General features: G+C 45.2%; 1 protein-coding gene across 1 annotated transcript in view; it reads right to left on the reverse strand.

Annotated features, from left to right (window-relative positions):
* Nucleotides 1-3253: 3253 nt before the first annotated feature.
* Nucleotides 3254-19443, reverse strand: part of efnb3b (ephrin-B3b) — a 75818-nt gene continuing 59628 nt past the window's right edge. The window contains exons 3-5 of the mRNA XM_034220539.1: nt 13829-13921; nt 11160-11222; nt 3254-7420 (exon numbers count right to left, since the gene is read on the reverse strand). Coding sequence (XP_034076430.1) covers nt 6993-7420; nt 11160-11222; nt 13829-13921 — 584 coding nt within the window. The 3' untranslated portion in view covers nt 3254-6992. The remainder of the gene's footprint in view (nt 7421-11159; nt 11223-13828; nt 13922-19443) is intronic.

Below are 19443 nucleotides of genomic sequence, written 5' to 3' on the forward strand. Positions count from 1 at the left end.
TCCAATCAAACAGCTTGACCTTTTAACCCTTCAGCTCCTCTCCAATCATGACATGGCATTTCAGGTCTGTCAGGTGCGAGCCATCACGGCGCACTCTGCTGCAGCTCTGCATGGTCCTCAGGGTGCTAACGCGCTACACTACATTAATCACAGTGACATTGTAATCACAGCAGTTTTACCCTGATTCAGTATGCAGATTCCTGGGTATGGTTCTTTGATTTAGAGCCTTGTCTCCCTCATTCCCCACTTCTCCCTCACTCTCCTCTTATCCTTGACCTTCGCTCATTCCCGTGGTAACTGCGTCTTACTCGAGGATTGTTTCGTTGGGTAAATCAAGTGGGCCAATCCTTAGGTTTTAAATTGCGCATCAGCGGCGAAGCTTTTCCAAATGTAATTTAGGGGATTATCTCTCTATTGATTTCACTTAAAACTGATTCTTTTCTCTTTCCAGCCTTCTGCTGCTGTGATAAAGTATCAGGGAAGGAAGCGGCGGGTGTGTTTCAGTGTGTGCGACGTATCAAGCTTTCCTTCCTCCACGGAATTAGAGAGGAGGCTCAGCTGTTTCACTTGACAAAGCACAGAGCACGCAAGATTGCGCGTTTTCATCTTTGTATGCTCGTTCCAACTTTTCCCGCCTATCTGCATCTGTCTGTGTGTGTTCATGCGGTTCATGCGGCACACACACGGCTATCATCCTCTATGGCATTAATATTCGTGTGTGCATTGAGCAGAACAGATTAGCAGGAGTAATGATGAGCATGTAATGATAAGGGGACCACGGCAGTCCCGATAGTCTAAACAGGCCTCCTTTAAACCCGACTGGAAAGAAGCAAGCAAACTCATTACGGTTTAACAGCCATTAGATTAGCATTAGTTCCTCTTTGAAGGAAATATTGCTGTTGGTTTCCATGGATTAGCAACAGTGGTGAACCACTCATGGAACATTATCACCACTGGTATGGCAGATATATGATTTGTTGGCAGCTATACCCTATTCAATGCGATTTATTCCCTATTACTATCCAGTGAGGGATTGGTTTGGCAGATTAGAAATACAAACTAATAATAACCCAGGTACTCAAGTAACTAATCGACTCACCCACTGGCATTTTTTCTGAATACAGCAAGGCTGGGAATATAATCGGTTAAAAATAAGTAGAATTGGATTACCACAAACTGTATGAGCCTTACATTGTACACTTGCTATGAAGGACCAGACATGTAGGTTACTTATTTATCTGGCTTAGATTGGGTTTCACCATAAAAACATTAGATTCCCATTTAATACAACATATTAGAAAGATCAGAGCAGCGGCCATTTTATTATGTACCGGAGCCTTTGCAAATAACAGATGTAGCCACAGTTGTCCCGGGCTAACTTCCTTAAAAATCGACATCATAACTGATCATTATAAATATGATTATAGACTATAGGGTTCATGATGAGCACCTACAGTAAGAGACAGGTATAAGGACGACCAAAGTTTAGTGAAGACGGAAGGCCCAAACAGAGTTCTCAAACTAGTGAGTGTGACACGTTTTACGATTTGACCTTTGCTCTCACGATAACAACTAACAACATTCACCACCACCCTAAATCAATTTTTACGGGTTGACTCCTTAAGCTCCATTTTGCATCATTTTTGAAGAAAAGGCTAGATTTTGGTAACATAAATAAATGCACCAGCTACAGTATTGTTATGTAACATATTTTTTAAAGCATTTTCAGTGTCGGGTAATTAAATTTGAATATGTATTTAAATGTAAATTGTTGAAAAGTGCCTCTTCCTGTGTGGCCCTGCACACCCACACAGGTGTTTTCAGTTACTGCTGCGTTACATCTCTGTTTATGTTGAAGTTGGGTGAAGTTACGCAGGGTTTTATATGAAGTCACTTAACCACATCATAAAGGTGTCCCCGACAACAGGTGCAAGTTAACTAACAGCAGAGTGAAAGTAGATGTCAATCATTCTGGTTTGTATACACACACCCCAGAGTCTTGAAAAGAGGTCTAATCAGGCCGAGTGAAAACACCTGTGTGAACAGTAGTTGAGAAGTTTTCAGTGTGCAGTGACAGTTTAGTGTTAGATAAATATTTTAGAGAAGCCATTTTGACAGGTCAAAGTAGGAAAGGCCGAGGTGTAAAGGATCAAAGGAATGGTGGTTGAATTCCATTTACCTGCGTCAGATTCAGGGTCCTGCTATTTTCCATGCGGGCTGACTGTCATGCTGTCACAGCCTACTGAGACACTTTAAAAGAACATAGCAATAGTTATAATGAACACCTGTGCTTCTTCTACTCTGACAAGTCAAAAGGCCTAGAGGCTGATTGAAATGACAGGAAGTAGTTTAAATTTGGCCCAGCTCTAATTAGAAACCTTCCCAATTCCAAACTGAAGTCAAAGTAAACAACCTGTTTTGTTTACAAGCATGCAGGTTATGATTATGGTTTATGGAATTATGGTTGAAAACGTACTGCTGCGTAGTTAATAAAGGGAAGTGCAAAAAAGGAATTGGGGATACTGACTGAAGGTGTTTGGTGGATTAGCAGCTTTAGCGGGTCGGATGTTTACTGTTCGCCAACCTTCATTGTACTTGGCCTCAGTTTCAGTGACAGGTTGTCATGGCAGAGGCAGTGACAAGTGTCCACCAGGATCAATGGCGCTGTGTGGCAGTGCATAAGATTGCATCTGTTGGTGTTTGTGTAGTTGGGGGTCATTGAATACATGTGTGTGTGGCATGTGATCCACTCTCACACATCACAGATCAAAGGGTAAAGGCAGCTGCCTGGTCATCTCACCCTAAGGCCACCCTGATGGCACACCATGTTCTGGAAGAGCCTTAAAAAACATACACAACCGGATGACATTTTGGAAGGGAGCAAAAATACGCTAACAGTTACCATAGAAACGTGCCACAAAGCTAGAGGGGGAAATAGAGGAAGAAGAGGGGTGTAAGAGAGGCAGATAGAGAATAAAATCAGCTCTGTCAATACGTTGCCAGGCAACACTCGACACTAACGAAGCTGGGTTTGATAACTTGTTGATAACACCAGTGGGAGAGCCAGTGTGTGTGTGAGTGTGTGTTATTAGCAGAGGCAATGAAAGAGCCCCCGCTGAGACGAGCCCAATACAGAGATAAGGGCAGAGGCCTTCTCTTAGGCAGGGGCCTGAGGAACTCACACACACACAGAGAACAAAAGAACCTCAGCAGACCCTCACACAATAATGAATCACACAACAGGACCAAAGGAGTGGTGCTTAAACATTTTTGTTTTGTTTTTTTTATTCAACCTTTTTTTCCAAACCAGGAATGTACTAGTTTTTTCCTCTCTTTTGAGGTGTGTTGGGGGGAAGGAGGGGCAAGGGAACGGGGGAGGGAGGAAGGGGTCACCGTGATGAGTAGACAAGGGGATAAGGAGGAGAGAAGAAGAGGAGAGGACACAAAAAAAACCCTTCTCACACAGAGGTGTCCCAAATACAAAGTCTCAACACGTTACATACGAGAACCACCTTGCTCCGCAGCCTCCGCTCGCTGTCTGTTGGCACAAAGAAACACATACTCACACACACTCTCTCACACACACACACACACACACACACACACACACAAACACACCCCAACGGAGAGGTGAGGGAGCTAGGCGGTAGCTGCTTCTTTTCTTTTTTTCTCTCTCCCCCCATTCCGTAGAAACAGCACTTTCTTCTTTCTGTTTTCAACATGACAACCAGTGGCCGTGTCCGTGGTTTTTAGAAAAGCCAACACATTGGAGTCGGCCAGTCAAACACAAACAGTGAGAGCCAGAGAGACAACTTTGAAATAACATCGACACGGAAATCAAACAACAGAAGAAAAAAAAAATATTGAGTCCAAGAGATACTTGACATTCTGCTGAGAGGGAGGGGGGAGCGAAACGGACTGAAAACGGGACAGTGACTTCTTCGTCGGGGTTGACGCCGTAAAGTCTGAGAAGTTTTTGTTTTCCCCCTCCTAGGCAGCGGCCATTTTCGAACAAAATACTGTCATTTTGGATCGGAGTGCTCCAAAGAGTGGCAGAAGTTGTTGAAGAGAGAGAAACAGACACTTCATTTGGCTTGGAGGATATTATAGGTACTCTGAGAATGTTTAAATAGACATAGACTTAACAGCATACATAAAAAACACAAATCGGCAGTTGTACAAAAAGAAGAATTTGAGGTGTTTTCCCTCCTTATTTCATCTTTGAAATCAATTTCGATACAGTCAAATACAATCCAAACTCATTGATGGTAGAAAAACTGAACATCATCATCATGGTGTTGAACAAAGTCAATTCAGACGAATGTGACACTAACGAATGAGAGATATCTAATTATATGATGTTAGATACTGATACAAAACACAGCTGAGAAATGTTTTTAAGGTTCAGAATTAACACTGGCTTCACACAGAAAACATGGCTACATCACTGGAGGCCTCGTGTGTGTCTAAGGAAAATAGAAAAGCTTAAGCTCTCTTCTGCCACCCATATTACACATAAGCCATAAACATGTTTGAGCAACACAAAACCGCTTTTTTTTTTAGTATGCACATGTGAAAATATTGCACCTCTGAACACAGCATTGTGTTACGGCCCCTCGAGGTGCTGGGCACTGGCGTGAGGGTGTGTGAAAGAGAACATGGCGCACACATCCCTCCCATGTCCATCGGGTTAGTCTTGATCACAGGAATAGAGTCATATGAGAGCAATCAGCTTCTCTGTCGAGTGTGGGTGAAAGCGTGTGTGTGCGTGACAAAGCGAGCGCCGGCGAATGTGTGTCATTCAATGCAATCAGTAGGCATTTGTGACAGTCATTAAAAGGTGTGAAATCTGTGTTATGTCGGGTGGGTGGGAGCGTGGGTGAAAAATAATGTACGGACTGCTGGAGGGGATTTCTCTTGTGTGTCCGTGGCTAACATGTACCGTGTGTGCCCTGATAATAAACGAGAGGGAGCGAGTGTGTGACACGGGAATGCATTTCAACACGATTTTGGGGCGGAAAAGAGGAGCAAATTTGAAATGTGCCGCCTCACGTTAACATGAGCGAGTCACTGAAGATGTGTGTGTGCGTGTGATGAGATCTCTTCTTTCCAGGGTTAAAGTTCAACTCCTCTGAAATCCAATGAGGAGGCTCCAATGAGGAGGCTCAAGAAAATGTTTCTCTCCTTTGCTCTCTCCGTCCTTCCTTCCATTAGGATCCTTCATCTCTCACTCCTGCCGTTCCCATCCTCCCCTCAGCTGCTTTTTTCTTTAGTGTGCAATTCCTTCGGTCTTTTCTTTCCTCGCCTCCCTCCCTTTCTCTTTTTTTGTTTTGGAAGTTCTGCATTCAAACGCCGCTTTATTCCTCCTCCCTAGACATCACTCTCTCTCGCCCTGTTATTTTTCCTTTATTCTTCTTTTTCATTTCATCCCCTCTCACCCCCCATTCCCCACCCCTTGCTTCTTTTCACTTCTGCGTTTCAAAAAAGCGTTTCAAAAAAAAAAATACTTTCATAGATGGTTCTACCTCAACACTTCCACAAACGAGGTCTAAACTTCAAAACTACAGCATAGTACAAGGAGCTATAAAAATATACACAAAGTTCAGAGACCCTAGAGGGGTGTGAGGGGGATGGGGAGGAGGGATAGGGGAGGGAGGGAGAGAATGACAGAGGGGGAAAAGAGAAAGAGAGACACAACCTCTGTTCGCTGGGAAAATTAAAAAAGGGATTAAATTAATATACAACGCAATGGAAAAAAAAAAGAAGGAAACAAGGTCGTTCTAAGTTTTGTAAAACAAAAACAGCAGATCAAAAACGTCTAGCAACAGAAGTTTAGTTTAACAGAGTGAGTACAAATAATAAAACGATAGAAAAAAAGAAAAGAAACATCTAGAAATTATTTACTGGATATATATATATAATCTATAAGTGTTGATAGCGATACAAAATCTCACTTTTTTGATATTCGCTCACTATTTTGTGTTTTGGTATTTAAGACAAGTCTAAGGAACGCACGCTTACGCACAGTCACTCACACACGAAGCGTACACACACGAACTAAACCCCACGCACGCATATGCAAACTCATATGCACACTTGCTGTACTGAAGCACACCGACTGCACACACACAGCTAATGTGGAGCAGCAGCGCCATAATTATTATCCAAGTCGTATGCACACTCGCACAGTCACACACACACATTATTAAAATATACAAGATTCTGAGTGTCACCGTTGGTCAGACCTCCTCAGGCCGGGGCCTGGTCATGTGACCACCTGCCCGGGCTGGCTGATTGTGTGAGTTCGAGGCCCCCTATTTTCTCAGGAGAAACAAACACAAACAAACTAGAATCCTATTGGTGAGTTAGTGGCAGGGGCCGGTCTCTGATTGGCCGGTGGAGTTCTGAGGGGTGGGGCTCTGGGCTAGGCGGGTACGGCCTCTGGGAATCAGAGTTCTCCGGTGCTAAGTGGTATCAAGGGTACAGTTTATTTTTTTAAATGTAGTCCTTTACTTTCTCTTTTTCTCTTTTGCAAAACATCTCAAGTCCCAACGTCAGGTCCATACTCCTAGAAAAAAGTGTGCTGCTGCCACACACACATACCCACGCTGGCGTTACGGGGGACGACTCTTCAAATCGGCACGGGTGGGTGTCGTTTAGCTCTGAGTTGACAAGAAGGGGGCACTCAGAGGCTCTGGCCCCCTCGTGAGGGCCTTGTTAATAAGGGCTATGTAGCAATACGACTGCCATAACACACACTTGGTGGCCCAGTTGAGTGTGAGTATGGGGGGGGGGGGGTGGCTGGAAACACAACTATGGCCGGGCTAACGGGGCAGTGAGTGGGGGATCCATGGGACAATACTGGTAGTATTGAGGGGTTCAGGGTCAGAGCTGTGATGACGAGCTTTGTTGTGTCTTCATTGGGAGCAGGGGGTTGGTTGGTAAAGGGTGAGGGAGGTGGATGTGTCCAGGCGGCCCGGCAGCAGGCCGTCTCATACTTTGTAGTAGATGTTGGCGGGGCTCTGGGGAGGCATCTCCTGGACGATGTAGACGGGGTGGCCGTAGTCTCCGCTCACCTTCTCGTAGTGCGGGCAGTAGGCGGAGTCTGACGTCCGCAGGGGGATGATGATGTCGCTGGGCTCGGAGCCGTTGTTGTTGGAGCTGCCGAGGCCCCCGCCCCCTCCTCGCTTGGGGCTGGTGAGCGAGGACAACGACAGCGGAGGGTGGTGGGTGTCGGAGTGTTTGGCGTGCCTCCGACGGTAACACACCACACAGATCACAGCCGTCACCAGCAGCAGGAAGGCGGAGCCCCCCGCGGCGCCAGCGATGAGGGCGATGTTGGAGGGTTGGAGGGGCCCGTTCTCACCCCCCTCGCCCCCGAAGCCTGTTCCTCTTGACTGGGTGGAGTTCCCTGCTCCGCCTGAAACAAATCATAGAAAAACTTTTACTCCAATATCCACACTATCACAAGCTGCTTTCAGCTTGATTTATTTATGCATATTAATCATCACCAGAGCAATAACACGGTTCCCAATTTATGTTTTCATGACTTTTTAAGTCAACATTCCAGTTCTTGTGCTGCTGGACCACAATGGCATGAGTAATGGTGCTGGTTTTAGCTTCGCTAGTGAAGCCTGCAGAGACTTAACCCAATGGAATGCGGTAAGTATGCAGCAAATCTCACAAGACGCTTATATGTGGTCTCTTTATTGATGCAATGAAGTGGACAGCAGTGCTTATAAAACGGAGAGGGACGTCCGTGGACCGTGTGTGAGAGAGTGCTGCGCAGTATATACTCTTGTGGACAGCCTGGCTAAGCCACAGTGTGTATCAAGGTAACACACTCTATTTCCCTAACCTTAACAACTGTATTTACTTAGCATTACGGGCGACCACATGAAGAGAGCCTCTCCCGCTCCATCACCGCCACAGCGACCACACACTCCGCCCACCTGCTGGCCTTTCCTGCCTGCCTGCCTGTCTGTCTCTTTATCTGTCTGTCTGTTCATCAAACTGTCTGTCACACTATCTCTCAGTTTGTCAGCCGATTGCTTCCTCTGCCTGTTGTGCGTCTGCCAGAAACCTAAGATCTTCACAGCCTCGGAGCTCAGAGTTTTCTCTGCGGGAGGCCGGGTCAGAACTCAGCAGGTGAATGACGGTAGATGTGTTTATGTGTGTGTATCCGTGTGTGTGATTGAGGGGAGGGGTACGGCTAAGGCTCTGGCACCGGGGCCGTGTGAATGTGTGTGGCAAACTGGTTAAGGCCGGTAATGCGAGTCGTTGCTGTATAGAGCCTTTTGGATTGGTCCATCATTATTCTTGGCACACATCCCTGTTCTTTTCTCCCCTGTCTGTCTCCTCCGCTTCCTCGCCCTCCCTCGCTCCGTGGTTCTCTCTATCTTCGAGTTATTGTAGCCATAATGACCCACCTTGCTCTAAACTCAGTGTCTAGCAACCCAAGCACACATTCGGACCCCTAAGATATAGATAACCGCAATGGAAATACATGCAAACACACCTCACCCCCTGCTTACTAAGGCCCCTCCCCCGTCGCGCTGGACTGACTAGGAGCAAAGCCAGACGTCGATTTCCCCACTCCCGCTTTCTTCCTCCCTCCATTAACCCAACATCCCTCATTCTCCATCTCCATTATGATCGCCGCCTTTCACCGGCTCTCTTTATTATATCCTCTTCCTTCAGCTCACCTCCGCTCGCCCCCTTATCCCACTTCTCACTCCCTCCAGCTTCCTTTTTTTATTGCACAAGTTCAGACTTTGACACCTTCTCTCCCCCTTGATTTCTTCCCTCTTTTTTCATTAGTGATGTTCACCTTGGAGAAAGACATCCAACAGGTATAAAATGAAAGAACAGGTGACGGTGATAACTTTGCTTTGGGGCAGCTTTACTTTCCAATTCACATAGTTACATATATGTTCCATAATGCTTGAGACGCTATCATTTCCCAATAGAGGCGTGACATCCTGTTAATAATACACATTTGATTCCATCGCTAACCTATATAAATACATTCAATAGGATCCAGATAGATTACTAAATTAATGGAGCAGAGAATCCGATGCATCGGGCGTTTTATTTTTTTGTCTCTACCCATGGTGTACTCTGTGCTGATTCATCAAACACCATAGTGATACAGAGGTGGGTTGCATTCACAGCTGCTCTTTTTATGCTTTGTTTTTCTTGTTTTGGTTGCCAATGGAGGGGCAGCATGACATGAATACCCGGTGTGCAATATACACGCAGCAGCAGAGTACCAGAAAAACATGCTTCTGGGTGTTTGAATCGTTTTTTATGTTCTGCTTTAATAACAAGCAGAACAACTGGGATAATAGAAAACCACCAACTGTGGCAACACTGGCAAAAGGAGTTCAGATCATTCCATTGACCTGACCAGTGAGTCAAATCTGTTTCTGATCATTTCACACAAATATCTGTATTAAGGTTTATACTGGAATGTGGAATGTGTTGCTTACTGTGGTAAACTGTTATCTTATCCTATGTCACATGTTTACATTATCATATTACTGTCAAGTTGCTCACAGTGCCAGGCTTTCATTTCAGGTTAACGGTAACACGTTTATCCTTTAACTCAACTAATCTGATTAAAATGTATTGACGATGAACCTAGCTGAATGTCTGAATACTGAGCCTTAAACTAACCACACCTCCATGCTACAGGCTCTTTCTTTGCATTACAGCTGTTGTGATTCCCTGGAAGAAATATAGACGCCATTTTAATCATTTCCATATGATAATATTGTTTAAATAATCCAGGGGATAATATATGTTGTCCAACTCCCTGAATGTGTGTTTTGTTTGTAATTCAACCGCTTAAAAAGTGTCAAAATGCTTGTTTTTTCTCTGAACTTTAGGGTTTTAGCCTTTGCAGACCATTTACATGCACACACACCTACAACACACTACAGGGAAGGGAACATTCCAGTAAGCAGAATAAGGCCTCCTAAATGAGCACATCTTTTTTATGATTTCCTCCATGGACATCTGAAATGCAGCCAACAATGAAAAAAAGTGAGTGTTGATGACTGTTTGTTTGTATTTGAGTTATGACTCTCAGAAAGAAGGAGTGTGTTTTTTTTGTTTGTAGAGCCTTCTCTGTTCATATCCCAATAATGTCTTTGTTTACATCCCAAGAGAGGATCAGAGGAGACAAACAACACAAATGAAAGCGAATAACCAGCAATAACCCAGTTATTATTCAAAATGATTCACATGAGGATTATACATCCTGGCATGACTATTGTGTCAGGAGTCAACACAATCATTCCAGATAAGTGTATGATAATATGTACTTCTCGGGGTGTCAGGAAGGTGCAAAATCCTTCATGATGTGTGTGATTTAAATCAGTCTTGTGTTGTGTCCAGTGTTCTTTGTCTCATAAAAACAACGCGTAGTATTGTTGATCACTTCACACGTACAGTTCTCACCTATATGGACAAGTGAGGAATGCCCTGACTCACACATTTCATATAGTACACAAATGTACCACCAAGAAAAATAAAAGAAGGGAGAAATAGACACAACTGAGAGCAGATCATGTTCTTCCTCCTCCGCTGAATGACTTTGAGGTAAAACATGAATCTAGTATCTGTCCATTTCCGTCTTCTTGTTCTATTCCCTTCCCCTCTTTGCTTTTCAATTATTCTTTTCTTTCTCCTCCTTGTATGCCTCCCACTTTTCGTTCCATCACTCCCCTGTCTCCCTTTCCTCATCTTTCCCTAATTCTCATTTATTTTCTTTCTCTCTCTTGACGGGACTACAGAATCCAGGCCATCCAAACTAATGACAATAATAACTCTGAAAAAGTTGCCGCTGGTCTAGCCCTCTCTCCCTTTTTCTCCCTCTTTCTTTCCTTTCCCTCTCCCAAGGTAGCTATTAGCCCTCCATTCCCCGCCTGCAGCACTTAGCTCGGAGGGCTGGGCGAGTAGACCGGGAGGAGAGGGAGAGAGAGAGAGAGATATGGAATTAAATAGAGATCCACAGATGTCACCGCTGCATATTCTCCATCTGTCGCCTCCTCCCTCCCTCTCCCTGCTGCTTCTCTTTTTATCTACCAGTCTCTGCCTATTCCCTCCATCCATTTTCTAAATGTGGATTATCTTCCTTTGGGCCTCGTGCATACCTGGGTTTCTGCTGGTGGTGCGTCCCGCTGGAGGCTCCTTCTTCGGAGGCAGTCCATATTGGCCTGTGGAAGGGAACACATAAGGGTGGAATATGAGAAAAGAAAAAAAACAGAGACTATCTTCAACAATTTAAAGTAATAAGTGGCATTTACACGGAGCCAGAAAGAGGAATAGCGAGCTTGAATAAAGCCTCCCTTCCCATTATAGGGGAGCACGTATTGATTGTGCTGTGTAGGAGCATTTCTCCATTTGTTTGAATGGGAAACTAAAGAGAAGCCGTTTGTTGTTTTGGCCCGAGTGAATTTACACAAGGCCATAACGGCTTGTAATCTGTAGTCGCTAAATCAGGCCATCTGTCTAGCAAGCCCTTGGTAATGGTGATGGCATTAAAGTGCGTTTATGTGACACATGCAAACACGCACACACACGTGCAGATGCAGCTATTGTTCAAGTGTCACTCCTCACCGCTGAAAGAGATTGTTCAACAAATACAATTTTCTTTCACTCCGGAGCCATCTGGACAACAGTAAGGCTGCGAGATTAGAGTTGTATATCGGGATGTGAGTATTCAACTCTGCAATGTATACAACATTTTAGAAAACAAAGTCTGTTTCTGGTCATTGCAGCAGCAGGGGAGAGCAAACCATGGGGTGCTTATGGATGAAACTGCAATTAACCCCACAAAACACACACTGCATCTAGTCTACTGGTGAAAGTGTGTGTGTGCACAGCCACCAACCTATACTGACATTTAGATAAGTGTTAGGCTATTGGCTGGCGGCTGCCTCATGAAAGTCAACCAAACAGAAGTTGGGGGGGGCGGTGCAGTCTGGATCAATACAAACTGCTGTGTGGTCAGCAGGGGCCAGTGGAGGGAGGTGTGTGTGTGTGAGGGAGACAGAAAGAAAGCAAGATAGATAAAGAATCAAATAAAATGGGTTAGGTCAATGTGTGTGTGTGTGTGTGTGTGTGTGTGTGTGTGTGTGTGTGTGTGTGTGTGTGTGTGTGTGTGTGTGTGTGTGTGTGTGTGTGTGTGTGTGTGTGTGTGTGTGTGTGTGTGTGTGTGTGTGTGTGTGTGTGGGGTATGGGGGTTGAAAGTGCGTGTTTCACGAGTGTGTGCGTGCGTCTCGAAGCGGCATATCTCATCAGAGATCACCGTGAGGCGGCACAACGCTTATTTAGATGACAAACAGCACAGACGTGACCTTTCAGCCACACAGCAGATAAGACAGAAAGACAGAGGAAGAGTGAAAACAACAGAGTTGGGAGAGGAGATGGCGAGCATGCCAAGTGAAAGGGAAGTGATGAGGACGGGGAAAAGGGGAATTTGAAAAAGGAAGTGGGCAGTGTTGCTTGAATGAAAAGGGGGTTAAAGAAAGAAAATAGGCAAATGCAGAGGGAATAGAGAAAGGAGATAGGAGGAAATAGAAAAGGAGAGGAGATGAAACAAGGATAAGGTGAAGAAAGATGACAAATAGAAAGACGTGCGTGTCTTTGAACTTCATAGAGTTGTTTAAAAGTGGTGTGCGAATGGATTGCCGGTGTGGTGGAAAGCCATGGGAAAAGAAAGTGTGTGTGTGTGTGTGTGTGTGTGGTGTTTCTATTGAGCGGAGCTGACTGGGCTGATCTTCTGGGCTGATAGAGAGCCACAGCAGCGCCACTTGGCTCAATGCTGAAGAGCAACCACAATACACAAGGCCCGATAACACAGGATAGGCTAAATAAATAGAAATAGGTGTGTGTGAGGGGGGTCGTGTGAAGGGCAGGTGCCCATTATGTGTAGGAATGTGCAGGTCAGTGAAAATGCTTGCTGTTTCCCCTGCTGCTTTCTCTGACAGGCCTGCATGTGAGGGGTCATTACCTGTGAATATTTTCCAAACAAATTAGAAGTGTGCGCAGCTACGACTCGTTAAAAACCACCGACTGTGTGCTTTAAACCCTGAATAGAGTTGTTCTGTTATCGTGCTGTGGGGGAAATGTGTGTGTACGTGTGTGTCCGCACGACCACCTAAGCTTGCAAGTCTGCACGCCCGTGTGTGTGCTCCTGTCTTTGTGTGTGTGTGAGCTCACCTGTAATGTATATCCCGCACAGAGACATGCAAGGTTTAAAGTGTGTGTGGGTGTGTGTCAGTAGTAGTTAAAAGGCAGAGTCAGAAGGAAGTCAACAGGCCTCATTATAGCCGACTGATCTCACACTTCTCTGCTGTTCTTCTCACCACTTAATGAGACCTAATACGCTCGGAGAGAACACACACGCGTTTTGTATGCGTGTGTAAGAAAGAGGAAGATAAGAGGGATGGTTTTAAAAGTGGGAGATAAGGAATGTGTGCTGCTGTACAGATGGGAGGTGGTGTGAGATGCGGTGGACTGGAGCCAATGGTTGTAGTTCTGTGTCAGGGTATCGTGTGTGAGGCATGAATAGCAATGTGTGTGAGGAAGGGCCCATGGTGGCGGACTCCAGGAGGTGTACATAAGGGAGAGCATCCGTGTGTTTGTGTGTGTGTGTGTGTGTGTGTGTGTGTGTGTGTGTGTGTGTGTGTTGTGTGTGTGTGTGTGTGTGTGTGTGTGTGTGTGTGTGTGTGTGTGTGTGTGTGTGTGTGTGTGTGTGTGTGTGTGTGTGTGTGTGTGAGAAAAAGCAATGTAGGACAAGAGAGTTTAGAAGACTTACTCTGCCCCACTTTCAGGACCACCTTCATGCCTTGCGTCGCACACACTCCGCCCCTCATGCCCTCCAGGCCTTGACGCGTCCCATCTGACGTAGCTGGAGGGATGGAAAACAGAAAATTAGACAATTAGCCGAGTAGAAGGGGTGACATAAATACACACAAACAGAGTGAAAACCCATTAGTCAAAGCCACACATGATTCCCCTTCTTTCTCAATCTATAGCCCCGTGCCAACAATAGCGTCTATTCATATGGTCGGCCATTCCAGAGTCAACCAGTGACATTTGCAGAGGCAGCGATTTAAAACTCCACCAGAAGCTCTGAAATGTCAAACTATGAGGCGGCAGCGCTTTAATAAGACCTCATTTAGCAGTCCGCTGGAATTCATTAACACCCCCACCGCTCTGCATGGACTCAACCGCTTTGAGTCAACTGCAATAGCTGCTCGGGCTGGGGGAAATTGCCAGAGAGGGGGGTAATGTAGAGAGACTGATGGAAAAAAAGGGCTGGTAATCCAATCAAGAGCGCATATAAAATAAAATGGAGCCCCTGAGACACAAAACAGTGTGTATAGAGAAACCGGACCTGATTGGGTGAAATAGAGACTGTGCTGAATGATTTAAAGCTACAATGTTTAATACCCCATTACTATCACTGCTCATGTATTTAATAAAGCCAATTAAAGAGAATTTGAAATGGAGGGACTGATGTGTTAATACAGGCAATGAGGGATTTAATACGCATCTTTAAGCCATAAACGCTTTTTTCTTACACCGCAGAATGCAATTTAATCAGAGCGGCAGAGAAATAGTTTGACATTTCAAATCAGCCTCCTAACCTGTGCTGGAATCCAACAAGCTTCTTTCTAGTGGAGCTAGCGAGCAGGCTAAAGGAGGTCAAGCAGACTAAGTGCACAGGCATAAAGAGGGGGTGCGCGCATGAACTCCTGTAACACTTCTTCTTACATAAAGCATGTCAGTGTATGCATTAAAGATCACTGGACTGCAGGTCAGTGAGGCTGGAGGAGGAACGAGCACGGGGAGAATCCGAACGGACGGATCAAACGGTGGAAAGTGGAAGAAAGGAACATGTTAAGAGGAGAGGCAAAAGAGAAGGAGGAAGGTGAGAGGTGAGGAGATGAGAATCACACCTCTGCAGAAATACAGAAATCATCACTCTAGCTTCTCCATCCCATGAAAAGCCGGTCTCAGCTCAAGTGTAGCCGCAGTGGAAAGAGACAGGAAACATATTTTTCTCTCTTTTACAAAAAACACCTGTGCACACACCACCCGTCCATCCTTATTTTCCCCGATATAGCCCCCGGGGCTAGCCCTCACCTTGCCTCCCTAAAGAAATGTAAAAAATCCTTTTCCCCCCCGCCACTTAGCTTCAGGCTATAGATTAGCCTGTCTGAAGCGAGGCAGGGAGGGGGGGGGGGGGGGGATGGCTTAGAGAGAAAGGGAGGTGTGAAAAAGAGGAAGCTTTACTTCTAACACCTCCGTCACTCTCTCTCCCTCCATCTCTGCAGGATGCAGAGTGTGAAAGCAGGAGGAGGAGAGAAGCAGGCGGGGGTCAGGGCGAACAGCATGGTGGAGAGCCAGGAGACAGGGACGGATGAAGGGAGATATAAATAAGGTTTAAATAAAGTGCAGTGAAAAAGTTGGTATGTTCCTTAAGTTGTACTACTATGTGTTGTGTTACCAAACGGTTTTAAATCATAGTATTTGAGACCTGTTAATGTAGGAGGAAATGTTGTTTATTTGAATGAAGTGCAGTGGCTTCAGTGCAGTGAGCCAAACTACGAACAGCTCTAGTTTCATCTGGCCCAGATCGTTTCATTGAATGCTTTTCTATTCCTTTGGCTGCTTGGATGTCATATTCAGGTCGTAGCTAAATGTTTTGAACATTATTCAAAGATACTCGGAGGAATCCAGATTCAGAAATATATTTGGCCTCAAGCAACAACCACTTGAATCATTTGTTCTTGAGCTGAATGTACATTTCCATTTTGATAATGTCGTAATCAATATAATTCAATCAAAATATATTCTACTCCCATGCTGGGCTGTCTCTATTTTAAGTGGATGAAAAACCTATTTTTTAATTTAACAAACTAATTGAATGCAACTCAGCTAAATCACATTTATTTTTGAAACATCATTCAGTACATATTCTTGTCCAGAGGCAAAGTGTACGAAAACAAAATTACTAAATGATTAAATCATCGTGCCTACTTGTCTTAAAACTAGAAAGCATGGTTTTACAGAGCATCCCATCAGAGTGTGATGAAGATGAAGATGAGCCGAGGGGTATATCTGACTCTAGGAAAGGATTGAGGGTGGGGTAAATACCCTCAACTGCAGAGTGTGATGATTTCTGAGGGTAAAAACGCCTGACACACGAAGGAGTACAAGAAGGTGCCGGGAGACGAGGACAGTGGGGAAGAGGAGCGCGGGGAGAGGAAGATGAGGCCATGCAGAGAGGCGAGGCGGGGGAGACTGATAGGCTGTGACAAGCTGTTGGTGATATGATGGGGACGGGAGTCGTAGAGATGACTGGGTGGACACAGCGAGGAGGAGTGGAAAAAGTCAAAAACAGAAAGTAAGGAAAGAGTTGAAATGACATGATAGATAGCAGAGAGGTACAAGACTCTAATGTCTCCATTATGGAAAAGTGGAGCGGTAATGGGTTCAAAGAAGCGACTGAGAGCAGGGCAAATTGAAACAGGAGAGCCGGCACATGTGATTTTGCAAATGCAGGTTATTTTTTAACATCATCCATCAACGGGTCACAAATATCACAAGGGGGCAACTTTTGGTAAAACAATCCACTTGGACCCATCAGCATGTTCCAGGTATTTTCTGTGAGTCTCAATTTCACAGAAGCGAACAAAGAGATCACAGGTGCGGTCGGAAATATCCCCCCACACAATCTTGGGTGCTAAACAGTGGAAATGCTGAATACTTCCTAACACTTGAGGGGGGAATATATCGCCAAATCAAGGTAGATGTAATCAGAGAACATCTGTGAAATCCTGATCAGTGGTGGGGGGTGGGTGGGGGGGGGGGAGGAGCGGTGTAGGACTCAAATCTCTCCCACCTCACTTTGGGATGACAGGGAGAGAGAAAAGGGAGTGTGTGGAGCGATTTGCGATGAGATAAGAGGAGAAAAGAGTGAGAGAGAAGGAAGAAGGAGACGGAGGAGGGATGAGTAATTGAGACAATGATCAGCAGTGATGGGGGGGGGGATACTTAGCGCCAGAGGACGGAGGAGAGGAAGGGGCGTCGCTCCGCCACCAACGCTCTACGGGAAGCGGAAAACTTAATTGATGAAATAATACCGCAGTCAACCTCGATCAGACTGCACAGCGCACAGGAAGATAGAGGAGTGTGTGTGGAGTCTATAGGAGAGATCACATGAGTCTTTCTATTTGTCTCTCTTATTATCACCAAGGTCAGAGAGGGTATTAAAGGTATTAAATAAATGTATTAGTGTAAAAGTACACTATTTACCTCTGAAATGTAGTGGAGTAGAGGTACAAAGTGGCAAAAATACTCAATTAAAGTACCTCGGAATTGTACTGAAGTTCAGTACTTGAGTACTTAGTTACTTTACACCTCTGCCTCACATCATTCAGGGACTTTGGACATGTGTTCAGCTCTATATTAACTGTCAACCGCTGTGTGGACTATGCAAAGCATCTTGATTTGCATTAAGAGGCATCTCGGACCCCAGTGTTTGCCATGCCACTCTATTCCACCCCCCCACCTCCTGTGGTGCGTTCACAGCCCCGCTTATATATTCCACGCTTGAGTGACAGCCGACCTCCCTTAGCAAAACACTTGCTCCGGTGTGAGTGATGTGAATTTGTGTACATGCTGATGTTGATATTTCCGTCACGTCCTTCCGTCTGCTCTGGGACACGACTCACATTTCACTTTGCTCAAAAGTCACAAGAAGTGCTGTTTTATTGCCTCACGTATTTCTGGTTGAAATTGAGATTTTGGAGAGTGTACATTGCAAGTTTTGGTGCAATATGTTGGTTTAGGAAATGGGAACAGGCAGGAGGGGGATTTAACCCAAAATGCACTGCTCCAAGGCTGCATTATCAAGCAGGCACATTTTACAGGGCTCAAAGTTAAACAATGGTCGCAGAATATTCCACAATAAATGATAATATCAAATGAAAGGATAAGTACGGAGCCTTGGAGGGTTCATAGAGAGAAAAATAAATAAAACGTGGCCACGTTTTACTTTCTCGTTCGCACGAGAAGGTTTATTAACTTGTGCGCACGAGTTAATAAAGCGTGCGCACGAGTTAATAAAGCGTGCGCACGAGTTAATAAAGCGTGGCCTCGTTTTATTTAAATTGATTAGTTTTATGAAGATTATGTCCGGTCACCAGGGCGTGTGGTGTGTGTGTGTGTGTGTGTTGTGTGTGTGGTGTGTGTGTGTGTGTGTGTGTGTGTGTGTGTGTGTGTGTGTGTGTGTGTGTGTGTGTGTGTGTGGGGGGGGGGGGGCATTTGTTTATGATAGTGTCGTTCGTTCCGGTGCACTCCGGCAGGACTATAGCACTACATCGCGATTAAGATTAAACACATTTCTTTCACTTGGGAATACACATATAACTATGGAGAACCAGATTTGTGTAAATTACTGTTCGTGGTAATTTGAAAACAAATGCCGGTGGTGTCGGGGACACACAAACACACCGAACACGCACACACAGAGCGGAGCTGAGCACAAACACACACACACACACACACACACATCATGCGCCCCGGTGACAGGACATCGAGGGGGGAATACTCTGGTAGTTCGATGTGTGTATAGGTGTGTGTGGTTAAACGTAGCAGCCTCGATCTCTATTCAGCGGTTCTAATGAAGGGAAACGCAGTGAAGTAAACAGTAAAAGGAACAGCTCTTTGCAGCTGGTGCTGCTCCTCTTCTCAGATTCTGCTGAGTTACATGTTACTGCCTCCAGTGCCCTGTACGACGAAGCCGGTTCAACAGACCCTGGATATGTTTGAGTTACCCGGCTTAACTAACCCTAACAAACGCGATGTCGCTAAGCGGTCCTACGAAGCTGGTTATCAACTCAGTAAATCAACCAGGGTTTCTCTGTCCGGCTGAGAGCGCGTTCATGTGAAAGGGACGGGGTTAGCAACATTTGACCAATCACAAACATGGAGACGCGTGCTGACAGCGCAGCGTCATACTTCATGAATGAATAGTAAATAGCAAATCCTGCTTCGTAGTACAGGCCACTGGTGCCGCTGAGATTTCATAAAGTGAAGGAGGTTTTCCTTCTATAAAACAGCTGTGGGCAGCAGATACTGTGAGTCACGGACAGGAATCCCTCAATTTAAATAAAACGAGGCCACGCTTTATTAACTCGTGCGCACGAGTTAATAAAGCGTTCGCACGAGAAGGTATCTCGTGCGAACGAGAAAGTAAAACGTGGCTACGTTTTATTTATTTTTCTCTGTATGAACCCTTCAGGGCTCCGTAGATAAGTCATTGTCACTTATTTTTGGTGTTTATAAGGGCTTCAGAGGTAGGGGTTGCACATATGTATGGAATAAATGCAAAGCACATCGTGCTATTTGTACAATAAT

This window comes from Gymnodraco acuticeps, unplaced genomic scaffold (assembly GCF_902827175.1).
Source record: "Gymnodraco acuticeps unplaced genomic scaffold, fGymAcu1.1, whole genome shotgun sequence".
Taxonomy (NCBI): Eukaryota; Metazoa; Chordata; class Actinopteri; order Perciformes; family Bathydraconidae; genus Gymnodraco; species Gymnodraco acuticeps.